This window comes from Columba livia, chromosome 6 (genome assembly GCF_036013475.1).
Source record: "Columba livia isolate bColLiv1 breed racing homer chromosome 6, bColLiv1.pat.W.v2, whole genome shotgun sequence".
Taxonomy (NCBI): domain Eukaryota; kingdom Metazoa; phylum Chordata; class Aves; order Columbiformes; family Columbidae; genus Columba; species Columba livia.
In genome coordinates this window covers 924,565-945,667 of record NC_088607.1, presented here as the reverse complement: position 1 = coordinate 945,667, position 21,103 = coordinate 924,565, and the positions used below count along the sequence as shown (strand labels likewise).

Here is a 21,103-nt window from a genome sequence, read left to right as displayed (position 1 = left end):
GGTAAACATGTGCCAAACTATAGCTGATCATCTTTATTATTCTAATGATTTAAACAGATTAACCGGTGCAGAGAGAGATAAAAATTGTATGCTTATATTTTCTGCACTGTTTTTTGGCTGCTGCGGAGTACCCTGCACCTCAAAAGCCTGGCGGTCAGGCATTTGTAACCCGGGGGACTTGATTAAACCCACTGAGATGAACAGGGTGTTGAGGGAGTTTCCTTTCCCCAGGTTCCCTGACGGAGACTCAGGTGTGGGTTCCAGAAACGGTTCTTAAGGGAACAATTGATTTGCAAAGTACAGTGTAGAGCAGCTCCAGCCGATGCCTCCTGAAGGACCTCAAACAAAGATAACTCCAGGCAATTACACCCTTCCAACCTAAGCTCCCCACCCCGCACACGTCAGTTTAGGCCAATTGTAAAATTAGAGCCTGGAGTCTCCCACTTCTTCATTGGATTCCTTCGTTTTCATCAGGTGGTGGTTTCTTATCTCTACCAGTAGCTGTTTGTCGTTCACAGACCAGACCAGATGTCACTCAACGTCCTGACCTTCAGTTGTTAGTTCGCACCTGTAGTTGGGGAGAAAAAGCAGTTCTTGGCAATAACCCAAAATCCTTCTGTTTTGCTGCCTTTGAGATGCTCTGCTCCCTTTGGTTATCTCCAGGGACCAGCTCCCCTTATCTTCCGAGGCCTTTCTTGCTTAACGAGGCGGAAAGTTCAGAAGTTCAGGGCTCGCAGCCTGCGCAGACTCACGCTAAGCAAATTCTGTATAAGCGTTTCTAAACAAGTTCTGCAAGAAGCAGTATACCAAATAATTCAATAAGGAAGGCAGCCTGTTCCCGACACACGGTGCGATTTGGATTCAGTTGTGCCAGCAGTGGAAGGAAAACAAGAACATCCTTGTATGTAAATGACATCTATCTTACTTCTAATTAAAAAATTGAAGGGAAAGACTTTAATTGAAGTACATTTGATGATTTGTCAGAAGCAGAATTCTCAAGCGCTTCTTGGTTAGATGCTTCTGGATGCAAACTTTCAGCTGTCATTCTCCATAGTAGCGGGCTGGTGGTTGTCTGAGCAATCACGCCTGTCACGGTGTTCAGTTCAGAGGGCCAGGGCTCCCCGGGGTCACGGTGTGAGCGGGGCTGGGGCTGCGGGGACCTCCCCATCACCCCACTGAGCATCGCCCGTAAAGCCCCTGCTGTGCCAGGGCTGAACGGGGTGGACCTGGAGCCTTCGCTTTCTCTCTTGCGCTTGCTTTTGTGAATTATTAGCAAATAGAGTTTATAGTGGCAGTGACAACATCTTTCTGGTCTTTGTTTTAAAGTGAGATTGTAAGAAAATAACCCCGGGGAAGCAAAAACTCAGTCCTCTCTTGTCTGGTGTAATGGGGCGCTGGGACATCTTGGATAAGAAAATAATCTTGCCGGATCAATACAGTGGCCCTGGGAGCACCCCAGATCCTGCTGGAGCTGCTGTGGGTTCCCGGGGCTCGGGGGAGCCCTACACATCCCAAACAGCAGCGTCCTCCTGGCAGGGACAGCACAGGGACAGGAAACCCAACGTAGGCTGGGAGGTCACGGGTTTGTGTCCCAGACCCGTTGAAGGGCTGGCGGTGGGGCTGGCCGGGAGCTGGGCATGCTCAGCGGCTCTGGAGACACTTCATTGTACCTGAGTATGTGTTGCCTGTATTGCCTGATGCTGAGCTAGGCTGCTGAGGTTGGTGTAAGAGCTTGGGTTTTACGTTGGAATAAGCTTTGGGTTTTAAGGTGTTAATCAGCTTTTTTGTTCCTGAGCTGTTGGAGTTCACAGTTAACAGCAAGAGCTGCAGGTTGCATGGCCAGAGCGTATGTCCTGTACCTGCAGCACAAAGTACTGCCACCCTGGGTAGGCTGAGCCTAACAGAGAGCGACCTCAGTCTGCACAGCTCGCCTGAAATCCTACACAGAGATTTCCACACTGTTTCTGCCTGGTTTGGGGAGTGCAGGACAGAGAGAGGCAGCGGGTCTGGCCCGTGAGCAGGGTCAGGAGCTCTTTCCGCGCACCCCATTGCCCTGCAGGGTGCCAGACCCAGCCGTGGGGTATCACAGGATCACAGGATGGGGTGCCCAGTGACCCTCCAGCCCATCTGTGTCTGCAGGAAGGATGACAGGGCAGGATGGAGCAGCTGCTGGGGCTGCTGTGCTGGGCTGAGCTGCACCGCGGGTACTCGCAGACCTGACGATGTCTGGCCAGGAGCAGCATAACTCCTGGGCTAATGAGAAGACGCCAGCTTTTCTTTTAAATACAATGTAGACAGAGGTTGGGATTTTTCTCTTCCTCGCTCAGCCTGGTTCCCGTGCAGGCTTGTGTTTGATTTTTCTCCAAACAAACTGTTTCCTGTTGTCATAACGTACCCAGCTGGGGAGGGTTCGGTGGGAATATCTCAGGAGAGGCTGGCAGAGCAGTGGATCCGGGAAGCGGATCCTCCCCGTAACGCTGGCACGGTTTGGTAAGTTCCATCTGAAAAATAAAAAGCTGCTCCGTTTGCTGAGTCACAGCCCCTCGGAGCCGGAGCCGTGACGAGCCGGGAGCTGCCGCGCTGCTGGAGTCCAAGCAAAGGTGAGCAAAGGCTGTCCGGAATCCTTCTCGGGTGTATTTCTTGTCTGAAATGATTTTTAAAATCTCATCAAAGTACATTGTAAGTTAAATTGGGCACATCAAAGCGTGCAGCTACGTTTCTGTCTTGCAGGGTTGGGGGTTGCATAGCTCTTCTAAGGCAAATCCCGGTGGTACCCTGGGCGCTGAAGGCAGAGCGCATCCCTGGGTGGGGAGCGGGCTGTGGTGTCCCTGCTCCTGTTGGGATGCAGTGCTGCATGTCCCCTGTCCCAGAACGGGCTGTGGTGTCCCTGCTCCTGTCAGGATGCAGTGCTGTGTGTCCTGGTGTCCCTGCTCCTGTCAGGATGCAGTACTGCATGTCCCCTGTCCCAGAACGGGCTGTGGTGTCCCTGCTTCTCTCGGGGTGCAGCACTACATGTTCCCTGTCCCAGAACAGGCTGTGGTGTCCCTGCTCCTGTCGGGATGCAGCACTGTGTGTCCTGGTGTCCCTGCTCCTGTTGGGATGCAGTGCTGCATGTCCCCTGTCCCAGAACAGGCTGTGGTGTCCCTGCTCCTGTTGGGGTGCAGTGCTGCATGTCCTGGTGTCCTTGCTCCTGTCGGGATGTAGCACGTCCCCTGTCCCGGGAGTTACCTCTGTGGTTGGGGAGCCCAGACCTGCCAGGCCAGCTCTGCTGGGGAGGGGGTGACCTGCGTGGCTTGGGGAGGGGGTGACCTGCGTGGCTTGGGGAGGGGGTGACCCATGTGGCTGGAGAGGTTTCTTGTTGATGGAGCGAGAAATTGGGTTTGTTTTCCCTTCGTGGTCTGAGCGGTGAGGTGGTGGGCAGCCAGGTGCATTGATTCCTCCCCTGCTAATAGACTTGCAGTAAAGCAGGCAACGATTATCTCCTAGCATCCTGAGTCGATTCTGCTTTCCTCGCGTTTATAAATCTCTCCGTAGCTAAGGCCTGGTACTTTTCCAAGCTCTGCACTGTTGTTTATTTGCTGTAGTTGTAACAGCTTTATTTATTCTTGCTTCTATACCGTGTTTTAGTGGTTCAGATGCACAATCAAAGATTGTTTGCTTTCTGAGGCTTTTTGTTCTTCTTAAGTCTGCAGAACTGGTGTCAAATCCAGAGAACAAGTTTCTATGGGAAGGGGGCAGTTGTGGCTGTCGGGGGACAGCCAGCCAGGTTTCCTTACAACGGGGAAGCTGCAGGTAGCACAGCGGCCTTCGCTGGTCACCAGGAAAATGGAGCATTTGGCATTTGAAAGTAACTCTGTCTTTGTTGAAATGCTGCTGGAGTATATATTATCTAGAGAAAAATAATCTCTTGCTATTGTATCAAAATATATATGGGCATTTAATTTGTGGTCACTTTACTTGTAAATTGCAGATTCGTGTTTTAAGGATAAGAACATTTCAAAGCAAATATTGAACTTCAGAAGCTATGACTGACTGTTTGTTTTCCATCTGCTTTTTAATAGGTTTTTACAAAGTAAGCAAGAAGCTCAGCCGTGTCTGTAGGGGCTGTGGGTTTGCTGCTGCCCAGGTGCTCAGCCCAGCTCAAACTCGGCAGCACGAGCAGGGTCCCCTGAGCAGAAGTTCTGTCCCGTCTGTGTGTCCGTCCGGCTGCTGCGCGGTGCGGGCGGAGGGGCAGTGGGGCCGTGACCCGTCCAGGCCCAGCAGAGGGGCTGCAAAAGCGAACTCTGCTGCAGCTCAGGAACCTGCAGCTCTGCAGTTTTGTCCCACCTGCTCCGGGTCCCTGGCTGGGTGGGATGCAGCACGTCTGCTGCCAGCACTGCAACAGGCTGCCCAGGGCAGTGCTGGAGTCACCATCCCTGGAAGGTTGGACAGACGGACATGAGGGTCTCAGGACATGGGGCAGTGATAGGGGTGGGGAACGGTTGGACTCAATGATCCTGAGGGTCTTTTCCAATCAAAATGATTCAGTGATTCTCTCTCCTGCACCTGCCCCCCAGGGCTGGCCAGCAGCACTCGGAGCCTCCACCCTCTCTGAAAGGCCATTGAAGACACTTATGGTTTTGTATGTTTTGCTGCTAAATGAATTTCCTAGCCTTGTAAAAAAATGTTTAGCAGCTGACCAGTTTTAGCAAAGGCAGAGGTGCATGGGGACCGACCTGAAGCTGAGAGTGGTGTCTTGGGAAGGGCAGTGGAGCTGGGGTTGGCTGGATCCACTGGGGGTGGATGGATGGATGGATGGATCCACTGGGGCTGGCTGGATCCACTGGGGGTGGATGGATGGATGGATCCACTGGGGGTGGATGGATGGATGGATCCACTGGGGGTGGATGGGTGGATGGATCCACTGGGGCTGGCTGCATCCACTGGGGGTGGATGGGTGGATGGATCCACTGGGTCTGGCTGGATCCACTGGGGGTGGATGGGTGGATGGTTCCGCTGGCTCTGGCTGGATCCACTGGGGGTGGATGGGTGGATGGATCTGCTGGGTCTGGCTGGATCCACTGGGGGTGGATGGGTGGATGGATCCGCTGGCTCTGGCTGGATCCACTGGGGGTGGATGGGTGGATGGATCCACTGGGGCTGGCTGGATCCACTGGGGGTGGATGGGTGGATGGATCTGCTGGCTCTGGCTGGATCCACTGGGGGTGGATGGATGGATGGATGGATCCACTGGGGCTGGCTGGATCCACTGGGGGTGGATGGATGGATGGATCCACTGGGGGTGGATGGATGGATGGATCCACTGGGGGTGGATGGGTGGATGGATCCACTGGGGCTGGCTGCATCCACTGGGGGTGGATGGGTGGATGGATCCACTGGGTCTGGCTGGATCCACTGGGGGTGGATGGGTGGATGGTTCCGCTGGCTCTGGCTGGATCCACTGGGGGTGGATGGGTGGATGGATCTGCTGGGTCTGGCTGGATCCACTGGGGGTGGATGGGTGGATGGATCCGCTGGCTCTGGCTGGATCCACTGGGGGTGGATGGGTGGATGGATCCACTGGGGCTGGCTGGATCCACTGGGGGTGGATGGGTGGATGGATCTGCTGGCTCTGGCTGGATCCACTGGGGGTGGATGGATGGATGGATGGATCCGCTGGGTCTGGCTGGATCCACTGGGGGTGGATGGATCCGCTGGCTCTGGCTGGATCCGTGGGGCCTGACAGCGCTGGTGTCCCGGGCTGCGCTCTCCTGCCCATCCCAGGGGCTGTTACAGCCATAATACGATGTTATTTATTTTACTGTGCCTGCTGGGGGGATGGATTTTGTAATTGACATCAGTAGGAACAGTATCGTCATTTTAATTATGTTGCAGTAGTGAACAGTTGTCAAAAAAATATTGTCTTGGATGTAGCGTACATATTTTCCATGGCCATGTAAATATTTGAGTTCTTACCTGACCACAGGCTGATTCAGGGCAGTATTGAGGCAAACTTCTGAGCCTGATTCTGTGCACATGGTGCTCCTTTCTGTCAGCCCATCAAAACAAAATGGGCTTAAAATACTTGTAAACTGTGTTCATATTCACATTCTCCCCTCCATCATGGAGCTCCACAGTCCAAAAGTGGAATGTGCAATATTTTTACTATAGACCTCTTGAAAAACTGCACCACCAAGCCCTGTGCGCTACAAAGGCAGACTAAATCACTTTAATACTATTTCTTTGATTTCTTTTAGCATCCTTTCACAGTGTAAAAGCTGGAGCAGATTGGGGAAGCAAGGATCTGCTGGAGCTGTGCCTTTCAGGGCTGCTGGGGTGCCATACCTGCCAGTTGAAGCAGGTGTCTGTTCCATGCTGTGTGTTACCGTTTGCAGCAGGTTTGTGGGGCGCGCTGGTTTGTGATGGGGTGGCGGAGTCTCCAGCACTCGCCCCAGCAGCGTCTCTGGTGAAGCGTGCGGTGCACATTCTAGCAGGGGTTTCGGGGCAGTGCGGGGCTGCTCTCGATGGTGCTTGGGAGGCACCTGCAGCAAAACCTCTTGTGCTGCCACATTAGTTACTGAGGCTGAACCCCAGAAGAGTCCTGTTAGCTGTTGTACTTGTATAAACGCCGGTACGGGTGGTGCTGGGGCTGGCTGCTCCCAGTTCTGCCCCTGGCACCCCGCACCCCATGACTCGGCGCAGCCTTTTTCACCCGTGCTGGTTCGGCCCCGCGAGCAGCAGAAGGGCAGAGCTGCTGCCAGGGTGTGTGCTGTGCAGTGCAAAGTATGGAGGTTTCATCTTTCCGCTGGAAAATCGTGTAAGCGCCTCCCGCCCGTGCGCTGCGGGTTGGCTTCTTGTTCTTGGCACCAGTATGAAAAGCTGAATGAAACATCCTTTTTGCCTACACAATATCAATCATTTCATAAATGCCTGTTTAATGTCTCTTCAAAAAAATCACAGGTCCTGATTCTGTTATTACCTGGCTGTACCTATTATGTTCCTTTTAGATGAATACAAGTATAATAATGAGTACCTACCACTTATCTTTCTGCAACATTATAATGCTTTTCATCTTATTTCCCATCTCTTGCTATTACAATCTAGTATCTTATTTACCTAGCTGCGTGCACAACAGATGTCCTCCGTGATGACTTGATCTTTCCTTCTAAATCTCTTTGTGGAGGATATGTCAAATTGTATTTTTAAATACAGATTATCTTGTACCTCCCATACTGAATTTCATGTTGCTTAGTTACCTAATTTTCTAGTTCGAGGTTTTTGTTGTATTTTTTCTTCCTTTTTCTTGTTTGATGCTCCTCGCTCATTTTGATTGACCTAAATAATCCTCTGTTATCAGGAGGTTTTGATATCCTACCCTTTACTGGTTTTTAGAGGTCGCTAGCAGAATATCAATCACTGCCAGCCCTTGCTCTGCTCCCTGGAGCCTGCAGCTGCGCATCTCCATGTTTCAGTAGTAATTGCCCCATTGTTTCTATCCCCATCTGTAACTGTCTTACACATCACGTTACTAAATCTTCTTATACAGTTAATGACATCAGTGTCCAACCCTCAGGTGTGCGCTGTGAAACTGAGATTCAGATTTACATTCTCACGTTCTTTAGACCTTGACGTGCCAGGTCTCAGTGAGGTTCAGATGCACGTTCTCGCATCCTTCACAGGTTGACGTGCCAGGTTCCACTGATGTTCACATTTATGTTCTCGCATCCTGTACAGGTTGACGTGCCAGGTCTCAGTGAGGTTCACATTTACGTTCTCACATCCTTTACAGGTTGATGTGCCAGGTCTCAGTGAGGTTCACATTTACGTTCGCACATCCTGTACAGGTTGATGTGCCAGGTTTCACTGGGGTCATGTCCGGAGCCCAAGTGCCGCTCATGTTTCAGGCTGTTAAACCCTCCTGCCTGCTGGCGAGCAGGTGTCTGTGCAGGTGGAGCATCAGCCCATCTGCTTGGGCATGGACTTCTCTTAGAGCTTTAACATTCTACGTGTATTTGCACAGTTCTTCTGTATTTTTTCTGTCCAGCCTTTAAGAAGTTCAGGTTCCCCTGGGCAGAGCAGCCACAGCTATTGCTGTATGTCATGTTGTGTATCTCCAGCCTTCTGGAGCTTTGCAGACACGTAGTCCCAGCCCCTGCCACTGCTGGAGAACGTGCCCGGCTGTGACACCAGCAGCGGGAAGGGAAGGGACGGGGAGCAACGGTCAGCTGGAAAGCCAGGAGCCAGACGGACACATCCTCTCAGCCTGAGACCAGGGCGGTGCGACCCATGTGAGAAGCCACTTTCTCTGAAGGAGTAAGTGCAGGGGCTAAAAGACGGGAAAATCCTGAATGCAAATCCGGGATGACTCAGATGCCACATTACACAGATAGCTAGGGCAGAGCTCCTTCTGGCTCTTCCCATCTGGAAATGGGGATGTTTGGGAGAATGTTTTCCCAGCTCTTTTCTATAGCACTTTTCCAAATCATCAGGACAACTCTAAGATGGAGATTCGTGAAGGGGAGGAAGTTCTCCCGAGTGAGACATCAGCCGGCGCAGCTGCCGAAAGATGCCACTTGTGTGACCTGGCTACAGCAGTGAACTCCAGCAAGTCTGGTTTAGTGACACAACAGAGAGCACGAGCAGCTGCCAGGGTTCCCTTTCTTCCTACTTTTTTCCTTTCCCCCTTCACAATAGAGAAATGAGACTTTTCCAAACACATATGGATCCTGAGATTGCCCCAGTTTTGTCCCTCAGTAGAACGAGCGAACCAATTTGAACTCCAGCCAATGGACACTGGTGCGGCGGTGCTGCCAGGGTCCTGTCCTGCGTCACCCGCAGCTGCTGAGCGGCCAAGATAGGGAGAACTTTCCAAACCTCTGCTCAGATTTAGTCAATGAAGCCGCTCTGGCAGCAGTTGTGCTGTTGTGGTAGGGTGATTTGTGTTTATTTATTTAAATAATTTGTATCTTGGTCCCTGGGTCTCTTTTGTAGGCAGGTAAAGGCCACGTGAGCCGCGTGTTGCTATTGGAGATTTAACTCTCTGAGTACATTTGTCATTCTTGGTGCTGGTAGCAGGCAGATCTATAACACATTATAACTCGTTTATCTTTCATCACATACACACATGGTTTGGATTGTCTGCCCTGAGCTGCTCCTTCCAATTAGTTTTACATTTTTAAAAATATTCCAATTATATTTACATTCAAGGTAATGCTGCTTACATCGAGTGTTGCATTAGAGGGATCAGGTTATGTTACTCTTGTTACTAACTGAAATTGTCTCTTGAGTATGATAATGTGTACAAACCATGGTTTTCCATGGAAGTCAGCCTGTCTTCTGGTTGTTCGTCTTGGTTAAAAGAAGTTATAGACTTCTCATGTTGAAAATAGGATTTTCCCAGAGGAATTAATCCTTTGACTTCAAACGTTAAAGCTGGGTTGAAACAACCCTTACCCTTTTTATCTCCCTTAAAAGCCTGAAGTATTGAAGAACGGGTCTGGTTGTGCCACGCTGAAAGGAATCGAGCTGTTCTGGGAAACTACAGGAAAAGGCCGATCTGCAGGCCAGGCGAATCGAATGGGAAGGTTGATGCAGCATCTCAAATCAAATCAGCTTTAAAAGATCAGATTATAGCTTAAAAATTCTCAGCCATGTACATCTGGTTAATGCACAAGGCAGCTACTACCAGCCATCACCTCGCCAAGGTCGGTGAGGCGCCAGCGCGTCCGTGTGTCCTCGCACGGCCGTGGCTCCGTCCCTGGGGACAGGAGGGCTGGCTCGTGTCGCACCCGCGGTTCCTGCTCCTCCTCGTGTTCTCTCCTGCGTGACTTCAGCACCTTCCCTCCTGCTCATTGCTCTGTCTCTCCTTTGGGAAGCACAAGCTTTGTTACAGCAAGGTTTTCAGTGTTTCTGTTTCGTTACCTGGGAGGGCGTTCTGCCTTCAGGATTTTACTCGCTCATCTTCCATGGACTGGGTTGGTGTTTTATAAATCTTTTGAAAAGTGGATATTTTCTTTGTAGTTGGAAATACATACTTAACCAGGTACAGCTGGAGTGCTTCTCTCTTTCTACGCAAATACCGAGCGTGTGTCACAACTACAGGATCTGCTGGTTCCTGCTCTAGTGCTCACAGCACGAGTGCCGGTGGGTCCCTGTCCCCGTCCCCAGCGCCGGGTCAGTCTGTGCTTACAGCAGCGGATCCCAGTGCTGCTCACAGTTTATTTGCCAAGAAATGGTTAATCAGAGTGGGCCCTCTGTGTACCAACAGCAAACACAAGAAAGATGGCCAAGGGAGGTTAGCTGAGATTCACTACAGCCATGGCTAAATATAAACTTGCTTTCACATGAAAAATTCTCTCAAGGTGGCAATATCTTTTCATGGTCATCTGGGAATAAACTCATCCTATTTGGTGTTATGAGGACTGAGTGTTACGCTTAAAGCTTTATACAGTGCTTCTCTTCCAAGCGCTCGGCCAGCTCTGCTGTCCTCGTTCCTTGGTCCATCTCCGGAGAGAGGATCTTCTGCTTTCAAACTGAAGCTCTAGAGAAGTGGCTTTTAGGCACTTATTTTTGACTCCTGGGTATATTAATGACCAGATCATTACACTGGATGGAGAGTTTCCTGCTGACTCAAGTGGAACTTGGCTCAGTGCCTCATTCATATCCCGAGGAGGAGCTGTGCAGAGCCGGGTTTGGGGTACGGCTGCATCCCCCTCCAGCACCCCCGTTCCTGCACACAGGCTCTTTCTGAACACGCAGTGCAGCTCTGTGTTAAGCTGGTTAATAGTATTTTTTTCCTCTTTTCCTTTTTTCAAATCCCTTCCTTGCTTACTAAATATTTCTATATTTTCTCTTAAAATGTATTTGATTCAGTGCATAACCTAAAATGCGCAGTATCAACGAGCTGGATATTTTGGCTTCTTGTTTCTTCCTAACGTTCGTTAGCTGTGAGGAGACCCTGCTCAGGGGCTGGTTGCTGGGTGGATGGTGAAATCTCTGAAAGCTTACAGAACAATTAGCTCTGCGTCAGTCCACCTTGGGCAGTGGCCTGCTGTCCCCAGGGCAGCCCTGGGAAATCCCATGGCTCTTCTCAGGTTTCTAACAAACCAACCAACCAACCTGTTGTGTTGTAGCCAAATGTGTAAGCTAACTATGTCAGTTCTGATCTCTTCAGCAAGATTTACAAACAAGTGACTGTTTGGTTTGTTTGTTGGCCTTCTTGTCTCCCTTGGGAATGTTAAACAAACTTTGCTATATTTGTTATGAGCGATTGTACTGGTCCATGGATGAACAATTATTGAAAAGCGCTGCTCCCGGTGAACCCTGCTGAGCTCTGATACACCGAATTACCAGCTCCCTTCAGGAAGGAATGTAAGGCTGAGCTCATAACCCCCAGAGCACATAATCATTTCCAGAGCTGTTTTTTGTTTCCCTTCCATGTGCTGTCATGTTATCACGTGATAGAAACGCATGTACCTACAGCAATTCCAGTTCACTGTGTGCCAATACATCCCAATGACCGTTAGGTCCGTGATGGTTTTCCCATCCCAGATCCAGTCCTCACACCCAGGACTCATTTAGTGTTGCCCGCTTCACAAGTGAAAAGCCCCGTTGTGCCACGCTGAGCACTGAACACGAAGTGATGCTGATGGGTATTTGAACAGCCGCTCTTTTCTGAACCCCTTTGTCATCTTGGGGTTGGATGTCTCTCCCAGCTTCATCTCCTCTAGCGATGCTCTTGCCAGAGTCTCAATAACTGTCATTAAAAGGTTGCTTCAACTAGGATATTTAGCAATAAAAGATCAGATTTGAAATACTCCGATCCTCAGTTTTTTTCAGGCCGAAGGAGCAGTTTTTCATTAGAGCTTGATGGGCATCTAAAAATTTGGGAATATTTTCATTTGGGAGATTATGTGACTTTCCATTCAAGTTCTTGTCAGTTGCTGTGAAGTGCAAGTTTTGGTCTTGCTTTAGACGTAGGCACGTGCCTGCTGAGCAGGTTCTTAGGGACACGGGTTAGTGCTGGAGTGGGTTGGGTTATGGTTGGACTTGATGATCCCAAGGGTCTCTTCCAACTGAAATGGACCAGACTGCCAGCTACAAATCCCTTGTCTGGATGAGCGTGGTCGGCCTAAAGAAAGGCTCCTCGTCCTGCCGTGTCCTTCCACGCCGCCCGCTCCTCAGAGCCCAGCGTGGCCAGGATGAGTCATCCTGGAAATCAGCCTGCATTCTGAGATCCAAGAGGCAATGTTTGTGTTGCCACGGTAGAGTCTGTTATTTTCAAGCTCATTTATAAATTGAATAAATCCAAGAACTGAAAATCTTTTATGAGAGTGGTGCAGTTAAATGCCGCCTTTCCCACTCAAATGCAGCTGTGTTGTGTGTTCATGCAGAAGGGGGCTGGAGGGCTGGTGTTAAATAGTTCTTTAGGGATGTTAATAACACGCTTATAATGTTTCCAGAAAGTGCTTTTGGATCATGCGATGCCATCTGTGTTACACTTGATTGTAGTTAATTACACAGGCATGAATTCCTTGGGAAAATGGATGGCATTACTCAAACAGTTTGTTTGTGATCAAGATAATGGAATGACACAACATTAAACCGATGGAATTAAATCTGAAATGCATTCCTCACTAATAATCCTCTGCAAATCAGTGGAATTATCCTGAGTTGCTCCAATTTAACTGGGAATTTGCATAGGTGTATTGTAATATTATTGCAATAGCACCAGTATATTTTTATACCTAAAGTGTTGTGGGGTATCTGAGAAAAGAGAAAAATCAGCTTCATGCATAATAGCTGCTGTTTGTCATCAGTTATTTCACATTCTGCAATTTAACCATAAGAAACGTGAAAGTTGAGCAGGTGGCGTGCTAAGGTGACATTAAACTTGTGATGTGAAAATATACGTGTTGAGATTCAGTAGCAATTGTGTCCTCCAGCGCTGAAATCCTTTTGTATTGTAAACGTTAACTATGCACATAATTTAACACAAAACATAGTTGGGTGTCAAAAAATCAAAAGTCAGGCTTTGTAAAACTTGAGATAATGAGTGAGGGGCTGTGATTTAGACGTGTGTGTGTGTGGAGCAAACAGGCACCAGTGGCCTCGCGCGCTGAGTCCGTGTATAGGAGCCCATGTGGCCTGCGGATGTGTGGATTGCCAGGTGCAGGGTTTTGCGTGGGGTCTGTAAACATGGTCCACCCAGCAATGAGTTAAAGCCAGCTGTGGTGGAAGGACTAAGCTTTGAGGGAAGATTCAGGTCAGTCAGGGTTTGACATGTGTCTGTTAAAGCCGGCGTTGGAATTGATCTAATCCTCAGCAGAACTTTGGCTACACTTGACCCGCAGACCCGGCGCTGTGCGGTGTTTGGTGTTTGATCATTTCATCGAGTGAAGCGGGAGTCCTGCAGACAAGCCCTGTTTGGTGCTGGAGTGTCCCATGTCCCGTGACCTCGGGACGGTGTCGCTGCTGCTCTGCGGGAGCAGCTGTGTTCTGGACACGGAACGTCCTCAGCACCGGTCGAGCTCAGGACAGACACGCTCCTTTGGAAGTGCAAGTTCAGTTACTCGCATTCGTGGGTTTTGTTTTGTTTTGTTTTATTTCTTTTTTCCCAAGTGTTTTATCAAAGTCGTCTCAATTTAATCATTCTCTACCCAGCACAGAGATGAAAACCCTCGTGGGCTGTAGACAGGAAATACACAACATAACCACATGTACGTGACATGTGTCTTGGCGGTTATTGATCTCAGCGCTTTCAGGACTTGCTACTTGCTGTATTTTTCCATGTAATTTCCAACAGATTTTCTTCTCCTCACGCTGCAGCTGGGTGAATAACACCCTATTTGTGAGAGATGTGTGTACAGCCACGGAAGCAGCACGGGATGTGGCTACACTGGCAGGGCGCTCTGGCTTAGCATGAAACACCTTTGCAGAGGAAAACTCCTTTTCTTGTGGCTGGATTTATAGGCTGCTCAAATCCTGAGCGGAAAACTGAGATTTCTCAAGAAGAGCTTCCCTGTGTGAGGAAATGAGAGCTCAGCCGTAGACAATATTACATTGTCTTTCTATTATAATATTTAGAGATGCACCAAGGGCTCAAAAACCTTTATCTAAGCTACTTAATTATAACAATTTGTCAAAAATAGAAAACACCAGTGTTCAGAAGGCTGTATCATAAGTTTGAAATTGTCAGTGTTTGTAAGAATGGCGTTTTCCTTAAGCTATGTTTTGCTTAAAATATTGGTACTCTGGGTAGGGATTTATTCATTTGTTTCAGAAACTACTATCTAGAAAACACATTTTCCAATTAGCCTTGATGTCTGAATTGCAAGTCAGGAGCAAGAAGAATGATGAGCCTGGCTAAAGGCAGCTTATGATGCATTATTAATGCTGTTTTCAATATCAAACATGTCAGGAATCATATGCTAATATATTCTTACAGAATCAAAAATGTGAAGACCTTTCTGTTCTGTTAAAATAATGTGTCTTATGGATGCCCCCCTCTGCATAACTCACTGAGGAAGAAAAAGAAACAGAAATCCAAAGGCACTGTAAGCGTTTTCCTGGGAAAAGGCTGCCAGAGCCACCCGGGCAGGCTCGCGTTCCCACCTCTTTGCGGGGCTGGATCAGCGCAGGGATGCTGCCTCAGAAACGTCCTTTGCAGAAAGATTTTCTCCCCATGTTTGGGAGCAATGCTGTCTGGCAGTCCCGGCGTCTGTCCGGTAGTCCTGGTGTCTGTCCGGCAGTCCCGCAGGGACACGGCTGCCTCTGAACCACGAGAGCGGCACTTTTATTAATACAAATAACTACTTTTACGGTTCCCGACAGTGACGCTTGTCCCAGTGCATACACAGGAGGTCGTGGTTGTCACTAGAAAGCTGTCCTACTCTGCCCAGCCTGATTTCCCCTTATCGTCCCTGGGAATACCAACCCAGCATGCAGCAAAAGGACCAATGACTCCAAACTGCAAATCCCTTTATGTTCTGCAGGACAATGAGCACAGGAGGGAGACTCTGCATGTATGGCCAGGTTTTGGAAATAAAACCACTGCTTTTGGGTTTTGCCCTTCAGCCTGTGCAGCAGCCCGGGCGTTTGAGAATGTTTGGTCAGAACCTGCCTGGGGATGGTTGCATGGCGGTGTCCCCATTGATGTGCAGTGGTGTCCCCACCGACGTGCTGCAGCGTGCGGGTGCGATGTGAACCTGCAGCGGGACACGTCTGTGCGAGTGAGAATCACGGAATCATTTCGGTTGGAAGAGACCCTCAGGATCACTGAGTCCAACTGTAACCTAAACCAACTGTAGCACTAAACCATGTCCCTGAGATCCTCGTCTAAATGCCCTTCAAACCCCTCCAGGGACGGTGACTCCAGCACTGCCCTGGGCAGCCTGTTCCAATGCCCCACAGCCCTTCCCGTGAGCCGGGGTTCCCTTCACTGTTTCCTGCCTGTTCTTGCAGCATTTCCATCCTCTCCGTGTGAGCGTATCTGCAGCTAACATAGCCTGGTTTGCCTTGGGAAGGGGAAACGCGCTCCTTCCTTGCAGGTGTTCTCCCCGGATGTGGGAGGTGCGGCTGCTGAGCCGGTTTCCATCGCGCTGCAGATCCCGTACTGTTAGTGTGTTTGTGCAGACAGACCCTTACCAAAGCCCATCACGTTCCTGTTTTCTGGATCTCTTAATCCCTGGATGTTATTCTTGGCTATATCCAAGTTTTATCGTTCTGTCCCTTTTCCTCCTTAAAGATCTGATTGAAGAAATCCTCAGCTAATTCCCGTGAAGTTCTTTTTGAAGCAGTCTTATTACTTAAAGTGCTGGCAAGGGAGCTGATTTTTGTGTGGGAAAAGCTCATTAAGGCTTCATTCAGCATTCCTGCCAGGAAGATGTTTCTGACAACGGCCCCTTTGCCTGCGCTGTGCTGATGGGAGCCCGCAGGATCGGACAGTCACCGCTGTCCCCTGTCCTTTGTCACCTCCAGCTTGGGACACGCTGACATGAGCCACAGTGGAGCCTGCAGAGCAGAGTCTCCTGGTGTTGTTGTCTGGGGATGGACACCAGCTCCAGGCGGGGACTTTGGCTGGTGAAGCCTCAGCAAAGCCTGGTTTGAGGTGTAAGGTGTGAGGTTTAAGGTGGGCACTGCAGGCTCCAGCAGCTGTTGTGTCACTGCCCTGGGGTGCTCATATGGGCCACAGCGATCGCCCAGCTCATAACATCTCAGATCTTCCATAAAGGTTCTGTAGACCCGCTCAGGACAAGCGTTGTTATACAGGCCTTTCATTCTTGAAATAAGCTAATCAATTTTAAATTTTATTAGTTTAGCAGAGAAAAATCAGATTTGGGCAGTTGCTTGGCATGAAAAGTGTCAACTCGTACAGTTAAACCTTGGTAACATTTTAAACAGTTTATTTGTATCAATTCCTTAGTTTTATTTTCTGCAAGTGTACAAACAAATTATTGTAGCCCATGTCTGTCAAAATAATCCTTCTGATTTAGATGATTTTCACAAATCCCTGTGTCATTCAGTTTATTTGTCTGACACTGGAAGGCGAGCAGTTCAACGCTTGTGTCACGCTGCTTCCCATTTCCTCTGCTTGTGAAATATCCTGGCTCCACCTGCTGTATCTGTAGCTGTAATATATAATTTAAGAAAATAATTGTAATACGCATAAATTCTTCATTCATTGTGGTAGGTAGAACCCAGTGCCCTGGATTTTACCTATAAAGAAAGAGGGGTTTGAGACCCCCATTGCAGAACAATCACTGATGTATTAGGTTTTCTTCACAAAGAGGCAAGAATTGTAAATACTAAGAACATCTACTCCTGCTCGGAGGTTTTTCAGACAATATCTGTAAAACTTTATTTATTCCTGTTTCTTTGACCAACCAAACGCATTTCTTTTCATAGAAACCTCGAGGTTATAACGTCAAGCGCGGCTGGGAATCAGCAGAATGAAGACTATACTCCCTCGGTTTGCTCGACTAATATCAGGAATTTTTCCCCCACGTTTTTTCTGCAATCTCAGCCTCCCACGCCGACCCCACGGGGATTTGTGGTGCCCGCATGTCCTCCTTCGTTTCCCCAACTCAGCGCTTTGCCCCGTCACCCCAGCCCCTCAGCTCTCCCCGCTCCGTGTCCCATTGCCGCGTCCCCTGCGGCAGCCGCCTCTGTCGGCTCCTTTCTCCCTAATGGATGCAGGTTTTTGCTTTTAGAACTCAAATCAGTCCTGTTTTATTATTACTGTGATTACTGACATTATATTGCTATTTTACTATTATTGTGCTGCTGTTTTACTCTGTCATATGGTTATTTTATGATTACAGCTGCTCTGGAGCGTTAAGCCTCCTTACCCGTGCTTGTCCAGGGAACAGTGCTGCTCTGCTGTGGTTGCGACCATGAGGCAGGATGAATAGACCAGTGCATTGAAGGTCAGCATCCAGGAAGGTTGTTACCCACGTTAACAAGGTTGGTATGAACAAGGTTGGGAATATTTTTCCAATTTTGAACTTCTTGTTTATTTTTTACACTATAAATTAAACAGATATTTAAAAGAAGGGTCACTGTGCAGACGCCTCCCGGGTCACAGGGAGCTCCCCTGACTTTATCATTTGTAATGAATAATGATTGATTTGTACATAGAACTGTGAAAGAGTTTTCTGACCTGTAGGATGGATGCAGCATAAAAATAGCAGTAGCAGACAAAAATATAATGTTTCTCCCTACTTTTATCCGTCTTTGTGTCAGATTGCGAATTCTTTGGAGTGAGTTTGTCTTGTTCTTAGGCTACCTGCACCTGATGGTTATACTAAGCTAGAATATGGGATTTTTTCAAGGAGATGAGTTTTTAATAACCCTTACACTCTTTTCTTGACTACAAAGGACCTTTAGTTTCCATTAACATTCCAAGTTGGGCGCAGTCTCTCCAGACCTGAGTGATGCTTCCCTGTTCAAGAACACTGCTCTTTATTCTTGGGCAAAGTCTCTGTTGGAGACTTTTGAAATAAAAATCAACAAGTGCATATAACTTTTAGTATTATATTTAGTAGTATCGTGCTAGTTTTATAAATTGTCTATGTTGTATAATTTATAAATGTGTTGGGATTAATGGGTTGGTATAGAGTGCAAACTATAATCTGTTAATATATGAATTCTGTGAATTCGGGTCCTCTTTTGCCCACAGCACTGCCGTTTAATAGAATGAATTGGCTTGTCTCAGGTTTTCTTTTTTTTCCTTAGATTTAACTCAAAACCTCTTAGTGTGATCAAAACCCTGACGCTGTTACCAGACTCAGATAAACCTATACTTGGTAAATGAAGCCTTAATGGCTGTGTTGATGATGCACAGCACACTCCCGCATGGAAGGATTCTGTTGCCTTTTGTGTCACCTCCGCTTGCTTCTGTAGCTTCTTACTGGTTTTATCACTTTTATTATTTCCATCATGAATATCTGGAAAGTATTAATAGGAAACCAAGCATTTTTCCTCTCAAGACTTTGTTTTAAAGCACATAAAGCACTCTGCTGGTACTGAGAGCGGTTTCCCAGCTCTTGCTGTCCCCAAGCCGTGGCGCTGCCAGCGGATGGTGCTGGGTGCCCCTCCAGAGCATCCCGTCCCTGCTCCGCGTGGATTCCACTGCAAACGGAGTGACAGTAAACACTTACAGTTTGTGATTTAAATGTCTTGCTCTGTACAGGTGCAATACAAAATATCATCGCACCTGAATGCTGTCAGCCCTTACTTAACGCAGGAAGAGCCGCTGGAGCCGGCCGACGCGCGCCCCGTGCTTTGAGAGGTGCGGTGCGTCTCACGCTGCTCCTGGCGGGAGCCACGTCCCCGCCGGTCCCCAGCGCTGACGGACTGTGCTTTCCCCAGGCAGGTGAGAAGATGTAGTGGGCGGAGGGCAGGACGAGACGCCCCGAGCGAGACGCCGTCCCTGCCACGGCCTCACCATGTCCAAGAAGGGCCCCGGCGGCCGCGCGCGGGGGGACAAGCCGGACGCCTTGGCCGCATTGCAAGCTGCCAACGAGGAGCTCAGGGCCAAGCTCACCGACATCCAGATAGAGCTCCAGCAGGAAAAGAGTAAGGTGTGCATCTATTCCTTTCCTTCCCCAGGAATTAAAATACAGTCTTTTGGTTGTGACGGCCAGGCACTCTTTGTAGCTGACTCGTACGCAACTTGGACGCAAAGCAGAGATGTGCACCAGGAGCTAGACTGGTGTGGGAAAGCGGGGCAGCCCCTTTGTTGCAGATTTGTAAATGTTCTCCTTGTGTTTCAAACACGCGTGGGACAGCAATTCCGCCCCCTGCGAGCGAGGCTGCTCAGTGACGCCCCACGGCCGGTCCCGGGCTGCGGGCAGCGCGCCGGCTCCCGGCATCCGCGAGATGAAGTTGAAGCATCACGTAGATAATGTCAGCAAAAGACCCGGAAAAACAAACATCCGCTCAGAACAGACGGCATAATCATAGCAGTGGGCTGGAAGCTGTTTGTGTCCTTTGTTTCTCTGGCTGGAATTTTCCCTGGTAAATATTTACCTGTTTGTGAGGATGTCTGCGCTCAAGGGTTTGTACGCAATCTTGTGTTATTCAGAAATTCTCTTCGCTGATTCTCCTCTTGCACATTTACATGAATTTCATTTGGATTTTATGTTCAAAATCCCCCAAACCGGCTGCATACAGGTTCCAGGTGTGCGGCACCGGGCTCAGACGCAGCTCCAGCCCCAGCTTCCCGCTGTCAGCCACAGCCTTCAGGCTGCTTGTCCCGAGGCCGTGAAATGTTCATTTGCTTTTCCCTAATCCCCAAATTAGTTTCCACAGATAAACTTTGGGGCTTTTTGGTTCCAGAATGCCAATGGAGACGTGCATTACCGTGCAGGGACAGCATGATATTCTGCATTTTGCCGTTCATTTGCATCATTATTAGGCATTGTAAACTATGAATCTTAATTTTTAAGAAAGCTTCTAGGGGCGCGTGTGTATATATATTTAAATAGAACATCTCTTAATCCTTTTGTTGTGAATCAGCATTTGCAGCTTTAAGACTGAGCACCGTTTCCCATCCCCCTGTCCTCCCCAGTCCTTTTGGTACAACACTTCTCATCGTGGCTTCTTCTGAGTTTATGGTACGGTTTTAAATTGAAATATCATTTGACCCTTCTGTGGTCAGATTCAGTTAGTTATTTGTAATGCATAATTCATGGCTGAAAAAGCATCTGACAAAATGCAGTTGCTTGGGGCTTCACAGCAGCTTGCACAGAGCTTTTTATGTCTCGCATACGTGCGCACACGGCACAGATTGCATCTGTGTGCCAAATAACGGCTTAGCCTTTCGGGGACGGTGTGAGAGCGGCTGCAGGCACCCACCTGAAAAATCGGGGGCTCAGACCTACCCAGGACACAGGGGCTGATTCTGAATGTGCGTTATCCCGCCCCACTCACACGCCAGCCTGGTTCCTGAGCGCGTCCGTCCCGTACTGCTGGGCTTGGATTCTTGTGTGCGTTAATGATACTTACATTGTGTTAACCTGAACTTTTTAGGGTACTGAGAGAGCCCATAAGATTGCAAGGGCTTATTATTTAATTATAAAGCCAAACTATGATGCTGAAAGCAGCATTGGTGTCTAGACTTTTATCTTCAGTATCAATAATTTTCAAAATGACAATGATATATTTTTGTTTCTCTTTTTCTAAACATGCAGATATTTCTGCTTATGTTGATCTCCGGTGAAAGAAAACAGATTTTTCTACAGCCTTTTCAACAAATTTCTCAGGGTTCTTTTTCTTATTTTCACAAATTCCATTTTCCTTGGAAGAATCTCCAAGTTCCCCATCATGTCACACGTTTTTGCTGACGCCTGCAGGGTTTGTTCTGCAGACTGTTCTCGTCTGGGAGGCAGGCTGAGGTGTATTCTTAGCACGGAAACCTTATTGTGTCAACAGAGGAAGAAAAGCGCATCTTTACTAAGCAGAATTGACCTGAACACTTTTTTTCCCAATGAACGCTTCAGTAGTTAATAACCATGTAGTGAACAGCCACTTTCTGGTTTTAGCATTTAAATATGTGCACAGTCTGTTCTGGTAAATACCACAGGGCAGAAAAGTGTCGCGGACAGCCGTGCGCTCTGTGCCG

General features: G+C 48.6%; 1 protein-coding gene across 47 annotated transcripts in view; it reads left to right on the top strand.

Moving 5' to 3' along the window:
• JAKMIP3 (Janus kinase and microtubule interacting protein 3) overlaps window positions 1-21,103 on the top strand; it is a 73,791-nt gene that overhangs the window by 10,724 nt on the left and 41,964 nt on the right. For 46 of the 47 annotated variants that reach the window (XM_065066643.1, XM_065066638.1, XM_065066648.1 and 43 more), the window contains 2 exons: window positions 17,301-17,442; window positions 18,850-19,061. In XM_065066643.1, coding sequence (XP_064922715.1) covers window positions 18,927-19,061 — 135 coding nt within the window. In that variant the 5' untranslated portion in view covers window positions 17,301-17,442; window positions 18,850-18,926. Of the gene's footprint in view, window positions 1-1,757; window positions 2,601-17,300; window positions 17,443-18,849; window positions 19,062-21,103 lie in introns of those variants that run through there. The other variant, XM_065066647.1, reaches the window with a different exon arrangement.